The sequence below is a fragment of the Moschus berezovskii genome, chromosome 5 (assembly GCF_049115385.1).
Source record: "Moschus berezovskii isolate FMDL1 chromosome 5, NW_MosBer_1.0, whole genome shotgun sequence".
Taxonomy (NCBI): Eukaryota; Metazoa; Chordata; class Mammalia; order Artiodactyla; family Moschidae; genus Moschus; species Moschus berezovskii.
In genome coordinates this window covers 29004320-29018273 of record NC_142464.1, presented here as the reverse complement: position 1 = coordinate 29018273, position 13954 = coordinate 29004320, and the positions used below count along the sequence as shown (strand labels likewise).

Genomic DNA, 13954 nt, shown 5'->3' with positions numbered 1-13954 from the left:
ATATACTTATTTTCACCAAATTTGAACAAGCTCTCTTATTAAAAATTTGAAGATATCATATAGAAATAGGAATTAAAATCCATCATTACCTGGACTGTGGCCTTTGGAAGCCATGCAAAAGAAATAAATATCTTTTCCTTAACGTTAAAACCAGCAAAACACACCATCAGATATGTGACCAAAATTCGTATTAATACTGCAATGCCCAGGGTGGCAACACAAAGACCTGTAAGAAATACTCAGTTTTCAGACATAACGAAATACTGAGGGAAAAAAGAAACACCTGAATCTCATGGTTACTGATTCAAAATTCTTTCAACAGAAGCCTAAAAACATTCAAAAAATTAAAAAGACAAAATGGCAAGGCATAATTTATTAAAACATCAATATTAAGGATCAGTAAGACCACTTGTTTAAAAGAAGGTATTTCCCCTTGAATTTTAGTAAAATGTGAAAGATTTATTTGAACTGAAGAGAAACTAGAGTATTCCCCTAAAAAAAACTCAGAAATTAAACATTTTTACAATTTTACAAAGGAGATTTGAAGGTTATTTTATCCTTTATAGCAAGAACAACACTTTCTTCCATGTATTTATTTAGAAAGAATTTATACAATACTAACTATGCATGGCAGGATTTGGACTAGGTGCTAGTACACAGAAATGTAAATACACAGACTCTGCTTCTATAAGCATCAAAGACAGAAACATAAACAACTAATTAATATACTATAAGGCAAATACAGTTTAAACATACTGGTAAGAGGGCATAGGAGAAGAAAACATTAATGTTTTTAACAAAGTGGTTGAGAATTCTTTACAGAGTATGAAGAGGTGATATTCAAAATATTTATGAGCCATTATGGATGCAATGAGCCAATCAGAACAGAGCTGGCTGGGCGCTGACCAATCAGAACAGACATTGGCACTCTACATCTGTTTCATCATACTGGTGTGTATACTGACAGCCCATTAGCCCTGGTTGTCATATACAGCTACTTCATTCAATCAGGATTTAGAATTCTTTGCTGGTAAAGTTGAGTTCATCCTGATGTGAAAAATAAGGGATTGTGACTTGGCCACTGCAGGCTACTGGACCTGAGAAAGTGACACACAGCTAAAGTGAGCGCTAACTAACGGGGTAATATTTTAAAAAGTAACATTGGTTGAGTATTTACTCTGTGCCAGGTTCCATAGTCAGCTTTAAGTGCACTACTTTACTAAATCCTTACAACCTGTGGGGTAATTAGTCTCATTTTACAGTTGAAAACAATGAAGTTCAAAAAGGAACAGAAAATTGAGAACAATTTTTTCAAGTTGAAAAGGCTTGTAAAAGAGAAAGACATTGCAGGAAGCTCTAATGTAAATCTGCAATGAAGTTTTCTATTTTTTTAAACAGAAAAGTTTTGTAGCTTTTTGTTGGAGGATATTCTCTCAGGTTGGTATATTTTCAAAGGTATTTGTTGTTGAAGTACAAGGTACAAAAGAGATAATACCATTCCCAGGAGGGAACATTGAAGGTTTGGGGAGAAGATGAGGAGGAAGATTGAGACATATCCAGTTTAAAGTTTTGTGGGGCTTACAAGTGGTGATGTCCAATCAACCACTAGATATATAGATTTAGAGATAAAGATTTTGGAATTATATAGTTTATAATCAAAGTCACTGTGCAGATGAGCTCGGGAAAGTGATAAAGGGTGAGAAGCATAGGAGCAGCATTTAAGCCATATATACTGTAAAGGCTCAAAGGGCACTAGAAAATACAAAGTTTCAAACTTCAATGTGAAAGTGTTTTAAAGAAGTTAATAGCATCAAATGCTGATATGAGATCAAGTAAAATAAAGACTCATAAGTATTCAGTGAATTTAATAACATAACCTTGGTAAGAGCAGGGTTGGCTGTGGGTTAGGACAGAAGCTAAACTTAAATGCACTGAGGAAGAGAAAGAGAACTGAAATGGAAACGTGGAATATAGGTACCCTTTTGAAAAAGTTTGAAAAGAGAAAGAGAGAGAGAGAATGGTAGGTGAGGAGAGCAGTGAAAGGAGAAAGCATGTTTATACGTATATATATATATATATATATATGTACACATATCCTTTATAAATATATATGTGTGTCTTGAGAGTCCCTTGGACTGCAAGGAGATCCAACCAGTCCATTCTGGAGGAGATCAATCCTGGGTGTTCATTGGAAGGACTGATGCTAAAGCTGAAACTCCAATACTTTGGCCACCTCATGCGACGAGTTGACTCACTGGAAAAGACTCTGATGCTGGGAGGGATTGGGGGCGGGAGGAGACGGGGACGACAGAGAATGAGATGGCTGGATGGCATCACCAACTCGATGGACATGAGTTTCAGTGAACTCCGGGAGCTGGTGATGGACAGGGAGGCCTGGTGTGCTGTGATTCATGGGGTCGCAAAGAGTCGGACATGACTGAGCGACTGAACTGAACTGATTTAAATTTTGATTGTTATAAAATATACTTAACAAAAATCAGGATCTTAACCATTTAAAATCTTACAGTTCAGTAAACATCAAGTTAAACATTCATGTTTTTGTGAAACAAATATCCAGAATGTTTTCATCTTCTAAAACTGAAACTGTACCCATTAGACAACAAATTCTCATCTCCCCATTTCCAAGATCCCTGGCATCATTCTACTCTACATTTCTATGAATTTGACTCATATAAATAAAATCATACAGTATTTGTCTTTTTATGATTGGCTTATTTAGTGTAATGTCCTTTAGGTTCATCCATGCTATAGAATGAATCAGCATGAATCAGAATCAGGGATGATATTATTTCAAGATAAGAGAGATTAACGTCCATTTAACTTCTGAAGAAGAGGAAACTGTGACAAGTCTACTTGAAGATGTATGAAAAAAAGGGAAGAATCTATGCATGAGATTCAGAAAGAGGTGGCAGGGAACAGGAGCTCCTTCATGGATGGAAAAACAATGAGATGCAAGGAAAGGAGGAAATAATGAGTATATGTGCGTAAATCAATTTTTAAATGAAGTGCTATGAATTAAGAGAGTTTTAACATGATGGCTAGCAAATGTGTGGGCTTCCCTTGTAGCTCAGTTGGTAAAGAATCTGTCTGCAATACAGGAGACTCAGGTTCAATTACTGGGTAGGGAAGATCCCCTGGAGAAGGAAATGGCAACCCACTCTAGTATTCTTGCCTGGAGAACACCACAGACAGAGGAGCCTGGCAGGCTACAGTCCATGGGGTCACAAGAGTTGGACACGACTGAGCGACTAACCACCACAGCAAATGTGTGAATGCATAAAAGAGTGAATGAACAAATATTTCTATTCTCTGGGTGCATATTATTACATATAATAGTACTCACTATTTATCTTTAAGATTCTGGCTCTCGATCAGGGCAAGGCTGCTGCTAAGTCACTTCAGTCGTGTCCGACTCTGTGCGACCCCATAGATAGCAGCCCACCAGGCTCCCCCGTCCCTGGGATTCTCCAGGCAAGAACACTGGAGTGGGTTGCCATTTCCTTCTCCAATGTGTGAAAGTGAAAAGTGAAAGTGAAGTCGCTCAGTCTTGTCCGACTAGTAGCGACCCCATGCACTGTAGCCCACCAGGCTCCTCCATCCATGGGATTTTCTAAGCAAGAGTACTGGAGTGGCTTGCCATTGCCTTCTCTGCAGGGCAAGGCTACATGACCATTTTTACCCTTGGGAAAACAGACCTGCATTTTATTGATGGTAGTCAGCAGTGTCACTTTTCTTTACAAGGAACAATATTAAAGGTGTAAAATTTACTGTCTTAGATGGATAAACATTATTTTCTAACCAACTACTCCGATAACAGGAATCAGTGAACACATACCTACTAAAGATATTTCAATTGAATATAGATAGAAAGAGTTGATTTTAGCAAAGGTAGTACTTTGAAATTCTTACCTACAGTTTCTGGTCTGAGAGCTGTAATTGATACCTCTGCTCCAATCAGTCCAAAGAGAAGGGGCTGAAAGATGTCCCAGGCAACAGCTGTAACTTTTTCAACATCTGTCTAAAAGAAACACACACACACACACATGGATTTTCATTATATGAATTCAGAAGTTCTAAAAATTTTACTAATTTGAAATTTGAGTCAATTTGACCTGCGACAGCCTTTACCTCTGTATTATCGATAAATGAGTTAGTTCAAAGGCAACAAAAAATTGCACAAAGTTAACACAATTAAAATATTATGTGAGATGCTTTAGTGTTGGTTTATACATAAGAGTGAATTATAGAATCTTACAAAGTAATCTTAGGACTTCTGCTTCTGAATACACAATCTGTGTATGTGCATATATTATAATGAGTATTATTATATTAATTATATTCTTATTTCATTTAATAGTTTAAAATTTTGTTAATTTTCACTTAAAAATATGATTTAAAGGCCTAATATTAGTGCATACATCTAGATACTCACCTCATAATTGCTGCATAGTAATCTGTGGTATGGAAATACCATAGTTTATTCAATAATTTCTTTATTTAGAGGTCTTTGTTTCCAATTTTAGCTTTATAAAAAATTATGTTTATGGTTATCTGAAATTATGCACAAAAGCACAATCCAGGTATAACAAAGTGCTGTGCCAGCTTTTAATTTATTGCTATTTGGCTCCTAATCTGCCTTTCCTTGTTTCTCTGCAGAAAATGGAGATGGGCCCTTTAAATAGTTCTCCTTTGCCAGCTGGTACCATATTAAATATTGTCAGTAGAGATGCTGAAAGCTACTACAAGAGAAGGTGCCCTTCCTGGTTTCTGTGGCTCCTCCTGGCAAGATCTTCCAGTACAAGGCTCCTGCAGCCCAGGTATCTTCTCTAGTACAAGGCTCCTGCAGCCCAGGTATCTTCTCCAGTACCAGGCTCCTACAGCGCATGGGGCCGGCAGCTTCCCCCAGGCTACTTCTAGGGTAGTTTCATCACCAGCTCCCATGGGCAATATACCTTTCCATGTAACTTCACGGGTGGATTTCCTTTGAGTTCGGAGAGATTTCTAGCAAATTTTGTAGGCAGGGTGACATGGTGATTTCTCTGTCACCCAGTGACCAAGGCTCTGACAAGGTCTGGATTCTCAGCACTGAGGCTGGGAGTAGTGAGGTGAGACGGGGAGGCAGAAGGGTATGTTTTATTTCCACCCTAGAAGTTTATAGCTGCTATTCCCCGATGGCTCCGCTGCAATGCAGGAGACACAGGAGACGTGGGTTCAGTCCCTGGGTTGGAATGATCCCTTGGAGAAGGAAAAGGCAACCCACTCCAGTATTCTTGCCTGGGAAATCCCATGGACAGAGGAGCCTGGTGGACTACAGTGCATGGGGTCGCAAAGAGTCAATTACAACTGAGTATATAAGGACAGCACACATTCCTGTATGTTTTAGGGGACTCTTTTCATCTTACAAGCCAACCCCTTGTTAACTGATCCCCAGGATGGCTAATAATAAACTTCCCTATTCCAGTTACTATGTGATTTCTCTGTCCTTACAAGATCCTGGTTGATATGAGCATAACTTCATAAAACTTAATTCAAACATCCTAGGAAAAGACTGACAGAATTGACCATGTAAAACTAAAGTGTCTGTGGCAAAGTAAACCATAAAAAGATAGTGATAAACCAAGAGAAAATAACTGTACTATGGGTAACAGATAAGGAAAAATACCCAATCACTAAGGAAAAGATAGAGACCCTAGCAGAAAAATGGGCAATACAAATACACAAGCAGTCATACAAGAAACACAAATGGCCTCAAGGCATGACACTGAAACTCAGTAATTAGAGAAACACAAGTTGAAACAAGATACCATATTTTGGGGGAGGGCATAACCACATTGGGAAAAAAACTACAATGGAAAATATTTGTAAGAGTGTAAGCACACTGGGACTAAATGGTAGGAAAGCAAACTGACAATTTTTTTTTTTTGGAAGGCAATTTAGCAGTGCCCATTATAGTACCTAAGGATTTATGTTTAACAGACTTTTTTCAATCAACATTATGAATCTATATTTTTGGTTCACAGTTTTACCCTTAAAATTGCACGTTTTTAAGGATTTGCCCTTCCATATCTGTTTGGAACTCTGACAGAGGATTACATTGCTTCTCTGTTTTCTTCATTATTATTTCTGATATCTTTATTAGAGTGAAGATTCTATTTTCTCTTAGCTTATCAATGTTGAAAGACAGCATATGTGAGGGGGTCAGTTGATTTATGTATACAGTTCTATTCCTATATCATGAAAAAAAAAGTTATGCTTCCATATCATAAGGAATCAGATGATGATTTAGGTTCAAATTCTGCCACCCATTAACTGCAAGTCACTTGCCCTTAGCACCTCATTTTTCTTATCTGTAAAGTAGAGGTTTATATTAAAAGACATCCAAGATGCTTTATCATTTAATGACAATTTCTAGTTCTGCCAAAAAATGTCCAGGTGCCAAAATTCCACATATCTTTAAATTTTACTTTTGATTTAATTCTTAAGAGTATATCATAGCTAAAGCTCAGACTTTAGTTGATACTTAGTTGTAAAGAACAAAATTTAACTCTATTAATCTTAGTTTTACTTAGGCTTTTTTTGACAGGACTAAATTGCTTAAGGAAAGTCCTCAAAAATATTTCAATATTTTATATATTCAGAACTCCAATGAGAGCAGAAGTCCTAAAGAGTTTTCCCTATCAAATTACTTTTATTTCTAAACTGTAGGCAAAGGCCATGTTTTGCTTTTTGATTATAACATTTTAGAACTAATTGGATATGGGCTTCATCAGATATGGGCTTATATATTATGAAATTTAAAAAAGGGAGAAGAGTCACAATGTAGCTTTTTTTGTGGCTTTTTCATAATTTCAAAACCAAAATAAATTTATTTATAAAAGAGAATCAAGCCATAGAAATAAGATACTTATAAAAGAAGATGAGCTAGGGAATTCCCTGGCGACCCAGTGGCTGAGACTCTGAACTTTCCTAGCCAAGAACACTGGTTCAATCCTGATTGGGGAACTAAGATCCCACAAGCCGCATAGTGCAGTCAAAAAAAAAGGGGACAAGCCAAAAGGAAAGAAGATTGTGTTGTCCATTAAAAGTTAGGCCACTTTATACATCTCTATGTAAGAATCTTCAAAAACATAAATCACTTTCAAGGATGGACAAAAAGGAGAAAGTTAAGAGAAATGAAAGTTTCATGATGGGTTAAATGTCTATTTAAGTGGATACTTCTCGTCTTAGAAGAACAATTCAATATTCAGAACATCCAACAGAAAACAAACCCCCATAACTATAAAGGTCATCTAGAAGCACTGAATTTGAAAATAGATGAAAAAAACTGATGACAGACGCTTAAAAAAGGTGAGTGCACTTGAATAAAATAAAACAGATGGCAAGATGAATGATTAAATGGAAAACCAAGAAGAAAGTAAGAAATAACATCAGAAACTATAGGCACAAATGAATTTTATAAAATATTTTAGATTTTCAAAGTTTAACTCAACTACATTATTGCTATAGTGCTACTGAGTTTACAAATGCTTCATTTCCATTTCCCCATAAAATAGCCACAATTCTTTAGATGCTGTTATTAGTTTCTTCATATTACATTTGGGAAAACTGAGTATTAGAGAAGATAGGGGACCTTCGGGGGATTTTGCAGCTCAAGAGTCAAAGAACCAGGATTTGAATCAAGGTCTCTGTTAAATTAAATTTTATGTTCTTTTTATAATGCTGTGCTGCTCTGGAGAGTACCTGCCACATAACTGATTCAGTGAAGATTCGTTTTCCTTTCTTTAGGGAAACAGTTTGGTGTATTCAAATGGTGTCTTCTCATCCTCGCTCTGCCACTTACTGGCTTTGTGATGTTAGGCACTGTATCCAGTATTTCTAAGCCTTGGTGTCCTCATTTGTAAAATGGTCTGATATCTACTTTTCAAGGTTATGCTGCTGCTGCTGCTAAGTCACTTCAGTCGTGTCCGACTCTGTGTGACCCCATAGACGGAAACCCAGCAGGCTCCCCCGTCCCTGGGATTTTCCAGGCAAGAACACTGGAGTGGGCTGCCATTTCCTCCTCCAATGCAGAAAAGTGAAAAGTGAAAGTGAAGTCGTTCAGTCGTGTCCAACCCTTAGCGACCCCACGGACTGCAGCCTACCAGGCTCCTCCATCCATGGGATTTTCTAGGCAAGAGTACTGGAGTGGCTAGCCATTATAGTAGAAAATAAATGTATGTTAAACTTCACTTGAAAATAAATCTTTAAGGGAAAAAAAAATACTTTGGAGGAAAGGTCCTAGTAAGAGATTCGTAGATCTGATCACATTAAAGTATATATTTGTGTTAAAAAATGAATGATATAAAAAAGCACAAAAAGCTAACTTCATATATATAGATGTATATATATCTTATAGGTCAATAATCAATGCATTAAACTTTAGAAGATAATGCATAAAAGACCTAGCAAAGAAAAATAAAAAATACAAGGGGCAAAGTATATGAAAAAATAGGCTTTTGAAGTATGATGTTGGGGAAGACTCTTGAGAGTCCCTTGGACCATAAGGAGATCAAACCAGTCAATCCTAAAAAGGAAATCAATCCTGAGTATTAATTGGAAGGACTGATGCTGAAGCTCCAATACTTTGGCATCTGATACAAAGAGCCAACTCATTAGAAAAGACCATGATGCTGGGAAAGATTGAAGGCAGGAAGAAAAGGGATGACAGAAGACGAGATGGTTGGATGGTATAACTGACTCAATGGACATGAGTTTAAGCGAGCTCCCAGAGATGGTGAAGGACAGGAAACCCTGACATGCTGCAGTCTATGCGGTTGCAAAGAGTCAGACATGGCTGAATGACTGAACAATAACAATTTATCAAAGAAACAGAAAATAAAACAAGATACCACTTTTTACCTATCAGCATGGCTAAAGAGTAAAAACAATAATCTTCTAAGCCAGTGGCTCACAAAATGTGGGGTTTCTTTAGTAGCTCAGTTGGTAAAGAATCTCCCTGCAATGCAGGAGACCTCAGTTTGATTCCTGCGTTGGGAAGATCTGATTGAGAAGGGATAGGCTACCCACTCCAGTATTCTTGGGCTTCCCTTGTGGCTCAACTGGTAAAGAATCCACCTGCAATGCGGGAGACCTGGGTTTGATCCCTGGGTTGGGAAGATCCCCTGGAGAAGGGATTCCCTGGAAAAGGGAAAGGCTACCCATTCCATTATTCTGGTCTGGAGAATTCCATGGACTGTATAGTCCATGGGGTTGCAAAGAGTCAGACATGACTGAGCGAAATGTGGTCCCATTTGTGGTCCCATTCACAAAATGTGGTCCCAGATTAGCACCATCAGTATCACCTGGAGACTTATTAGAAGTCAAATTCTAAAACCTCACTGTAACTAGGTCAGAGATTTGGGGGCGGGGCCCAGAAATCTAACCCAGGAAGACTTCCATGTGATTCTGATGCATGCTTAAGTCTGTGAAATTATTCTAAGCTGATGAGGGTGTAATGATAAAGGTGTCTCATATTACCAGTGGAAGAGTAAATGCATACTCTTTTTACCATACTCCGGGAAAGCATTTTGGTAATGTGTGTCAAAAACCTCAACACGTTCATATTATTTGACCCCCAAATTTCACTGTTAGGAATCTGTCCTAAGGAAATGATCAGAAATAGAATTCTAGCATAATTAAAAATAGCAGAGATGGGAAATAACCTAAATATTTAACTGTAAGGAAATGGTTTCAGAAAAATTGTGGGGCATCTCTAGTGTGTGTGTATGAGTGAGTATGTGCATTGTGGTTTGTGTGTGTGGGTGTATAAAGGGATATACATAGGAGAGTAAACAGAAGTATATATGAAAAACAAGGTACCTAGTTCTTTCACTGGGTTGTGGATTAACATTGACTTTATGTAATCAACCAGGCTGCAGGCAATTCAGGCAAAGTTATGACACACGCACTCAAACAGATGCTCCGTTTTGGTTTATAACAATCTTTTCTATATAACCCACATTATATTTTGGAAAATAGTGTAACTGACACTCAGCAAAGTCTGCCTTTCCCTCTTGGTCTTCTGTACCCATAGCTAGTGGTCACTCAGAGTAGGGATCAGTGTCCCCCTTGATTTCCCTGCTGCTAAAACTACTGCTCTATTCCCGGTGATGTGGCTCTTTGTTTTTCAAAATCCTTTCATTGATGAAGTGAGAGATTTAATTCTAAATCACAAAGTTTAGAAGTATATTTTTAATATATTTGATATGTGTCTCAGTTTGACTCAAATAGTTGTCAAAATATAAAAATGTGCCCCGTGCAATGATGCTGCATTGTACAATCAGCGTAGTACAAGTTGCTCTGGAGTAAAACCTGAACTTAAATATCAATGCCACTTTTAAATTTTGTGACCTTGACTTTTTTTTTTAAGTTCTTCTGATTTACAATCTCTATAAAACTGAAATAGTTATACTTTTTCAAAGTTTCTTTTGTGAAAATAAGTGAGGATATTCAGTGCCTAGTATAATGCCTTACAGAGAGACAATAACAGTCATTAGTTCCTTTCCCTCTTTTTACCAATGACAGTTTAATATAATGAGTTGGTTGTAACTTTTGAAAAATTTTGAAGAGGTGACAATAGAAAGCATTTTTCTGTAAAATTCAATGTGAAGAAACTTACTATAAGCATGTTTGAAGATCTTCCAATTGAATAAATGAAAGGAAATAAGCTAAAATATTTCAGTAGTTTATAGCACTGTTGGCTTTAGCACAATCAAGCTACCAATGGTATTTTTCACAGAACTAGAACAAATAATTTCATAATTTGTATGGAAACACAAAAAACCTTGAAGAGCCAAAGCAATCTTGAGAAAGAAGAATGGAACTGGAGGAATCAACCTGCCTGACTTCAGGCTCTACTACAAAGCCACAGTCATAAAGACAGTATGGCACTGGCACAGAGACAGAAATATAGATCAGTGGAACAAAATAGAAAGCCCAGAGATAAATCCATGCACCTATGGACACCTTATCTTTGACAAAGGAAGCAAGAGTATACAATGGAGAAAAGACAATCTCTTTAACAAGTGGTGCTGGGAAAACTGGTCAGCCACTTGTAAAAGAATGAAACTAGAACAGTTCCTAACACCATACACCAAAATAAACTCAAAATGGATTAGAGAGCTAAATGTAAGACCAGAAACTATACAACTCCTAGAGGACAACATAGGCAAAACACTCTCCGACATAAATCACAGCAGGATCCTCTATGATCCACCTCCCAGAATATTGGAAATAAAAGCCAAAACAAACAAATGGGACCTAATTAAAATTAAAAGCTTCTGCACAACAAAGGAAATTATAAGCAAGGTGAAAAGACAGCCTTCAGAATGGGAGAAAATAATAGCAAATGAAGCAACTGACAAAGAATTAATCTCAAAAATATACAAGAAACACTTGCAGCTCAATTCCAGAAAAATAAATGACCCAATCAAAAAATGGGCCAAAGAACTAAACAGGCATTTCTCCAAAGAAGACATACAGATGGCTAACAAACACATGAAAAGATGCTCAACATCACTCATTATCAGAGAAATGCAAATCAAAACCACAATGAGGTACCATCTCACGCCAGTCAGAATGGCTGCTATACAAAAGTCTCAGTTCAGTTCAGTCGCTCAGTCGTGTCTGACTCTCCACGACCCCATGAATCACAGCACGCCAGGCCTCCCTGTCCATCACCAACTCCCGGAGTTCACTCAAAGTCATCTCCACAGAGTCAGTGATGGCATCCAGCCATCTCATTCTCTGTCGTCCCCTTCTCCTCCCGCCCCCAACCTTTCCCAGCATCAGAGTTTTTTCCAGTGAGTCAACTCGTCGCATGAGGTGGCCAAAGTATTGCAGCTTCAGCTTTAGCATCAGTCCTTCCAATGAACACCCAGGATTGATCTCCTTTAGAATGGACTGGTTGGATCTCCTTGCAGTACAAGGGACTCGCAAGAGTCTTCTCCAGCACCACAGTTCAAAAGCATCAATTCTTTGGCGATCAGCTTTCTTCACAGTCCAACTCTCACATCCATACATGACCATGGGAAAAACCACAGTCTTGACTAGACGGACCTTTGTTGGCAAAGTAATGTCTCTGCTTTTTAATATACTATCAAGGTTGGTCATAACTTTCCTTCCAAGGAGTAAGCCTCTTTTAATTTCATGGCTGCAATCAGCATCTGCAGTGATCTTGGAGCCCAAAAAAAATAAAGTCTGACACTGTTTCCACTGTTTTTCCATCTATTTCCCATGAAGTGATGGGACCAGATGCCATGATCTTTGTTTTCTGAATGTTGAGCTTCAAGCCAACATTTTCACTCTCCTCTTTCACTTTCATCAAGAGGCTTTTGAGTTCCTCTTCACTTTCTGCCATAAGGGTGGTGTCATCTGCATATCTCAAGTTTTGATATTTCTCCCAGCAATCTTGATTCCAGCTTGTGCTTCTTCCAGCCCAGCATTCCTCATGATGTACTCTGCATATAAGTTAAATAAGCAAGGTGACAATATACAGCCTTGACGTACTCCTTTTCCTATTTGGAACCAGTCTGTTGTTCCATGTCCAGTTCTGACTGTTGCTTCCTGACCTGCATACAGTTTTCTCAAGAGACAGGTCAGGTGGTCTGGGATTCCCATGTCTTTCAGAATTTTCCACAGTTTATTGTGATCCACACAGTCAAAGGCTTTGGCATAGTCAATGAAGCAGAAATAGATGTTTTTCTGGAACTCTCTTGCTTTCTCCATTATCCAGCGGAAGTTGGCAATTTGATCTCTGGTGCCTCTGCCTTTTCTAAAACCTGCTTGAACATCTGCGAGTTCATGGTTCACATATTGCTGAAGCCTGGCTTGGAGAATTTTGAGCATGACTTTACTAGCGTGTGAGATGAGTGCAACTGTGTGGTAGTTTGAGCATTTTTTGGCATTCCCTTTCTTTGGGATTGGAATGAAGACTGACCTTTTTCAATCCTGTGGCCACTGCTGAGTTTTCCAAATTTGCTGGCATATTGAGTGCAGCACTTTCACAGCATCATCTTTCAAGATTTGAAATAGCTCAATTGGAATTCCATCACCTCCACTAGCTTTGTTCGTAATGATGCTTTCTAAGGCCCCCTTGACTTCACATTCCAGGATGTCTGGCTCTAGGTCAGTGATCACGTTATCGTGACTATCTTGGTCGTGAAGATCTTTTTTGTACAGTTCTTCTGTGTATTCTTGCCATCTCTTCTTATTATCTTCTGCTTCTGTTAGGTCCATATAATTTCTGTCCTTTATCGAGCCCATCTTTGCATGAAATGTTCCCTTGGAATCTCTAATTTTCTTGAAGAGATCTCTTGTCTTTCCCATTCTGTTGTTTTCCTCTATTTCTTTGCATTGATCACTGAGGAAGGCTTTCTTATCTCTCCTTGCTATTCTTTGGAACTCTGCATTCAGATGCTTATATCTTTCCTTTTCTCCTTTGCTTTTCACTTCTCTTCTTTTCACAGCTATTTGTAAGGCCTCCTCAGACAGCCATTTTGCTTTTCTGCATTTCTTTTCCAAAAGTCTACAAGCAATAAATGCTGGAGAGGGTGTGGAGAAAAGGGAACCCTCTTACACTATTGGTGGGAATGCAAACTAGTACAGCCACTATGGAGAACAGTGCCGAGATTCCTTAAAAAACTGGAAATAGAACTCCCATGTTGCTACTGCTGCTACTGCTAAGTCGCTTCATCGTGACCGACTCTGTGCAACCCCATAGATGGCAGCCCACCAGGCTCCTCCGTCCCTGGGCTTCTCCAGGCAGGAACTGGAGTGGGTTGCCATTTCCTCCTCCTATGCAGAAAAGTGAAAAGTGAAAGTGAAGTGGCTCAGTCGTGTCCGACTCTGTGTGACCCCATGAACTGCAGCCTACCAGGCTCCTTCGTCCATGGGA

At 38.4% G+C, this 13954-nt stretch overlaps 1 protein-coding gene across 2 annotated transcripts in view; it reads right to left on the bottom strand.

The window, feature by feature from the left end:
• The window catches only part of SLC9B2 (solute carrier family 9 member B2), a 65269-nt gene that overhangs the window by 10057 nt on the left and 41258 nt on the right, over positions 1-13954 (bottom strand). For both annotated transcript variants that reach the window (XM_088836194.1, XM_055434845.2), the window contains exons 11-12: positions 3931-4039; positions 90-226 (exon numbers count right to left, since the gene is read on the bottom strand). In XM_088836194.1, coding sequence (XP_088692320.1) covers positions 90-226; positions 3931-4039 — 246 coding nt within the window. The remainder of the gene's footprint in view (positions 1-89; positions 227-3930; positions 4040-13954) is intronic.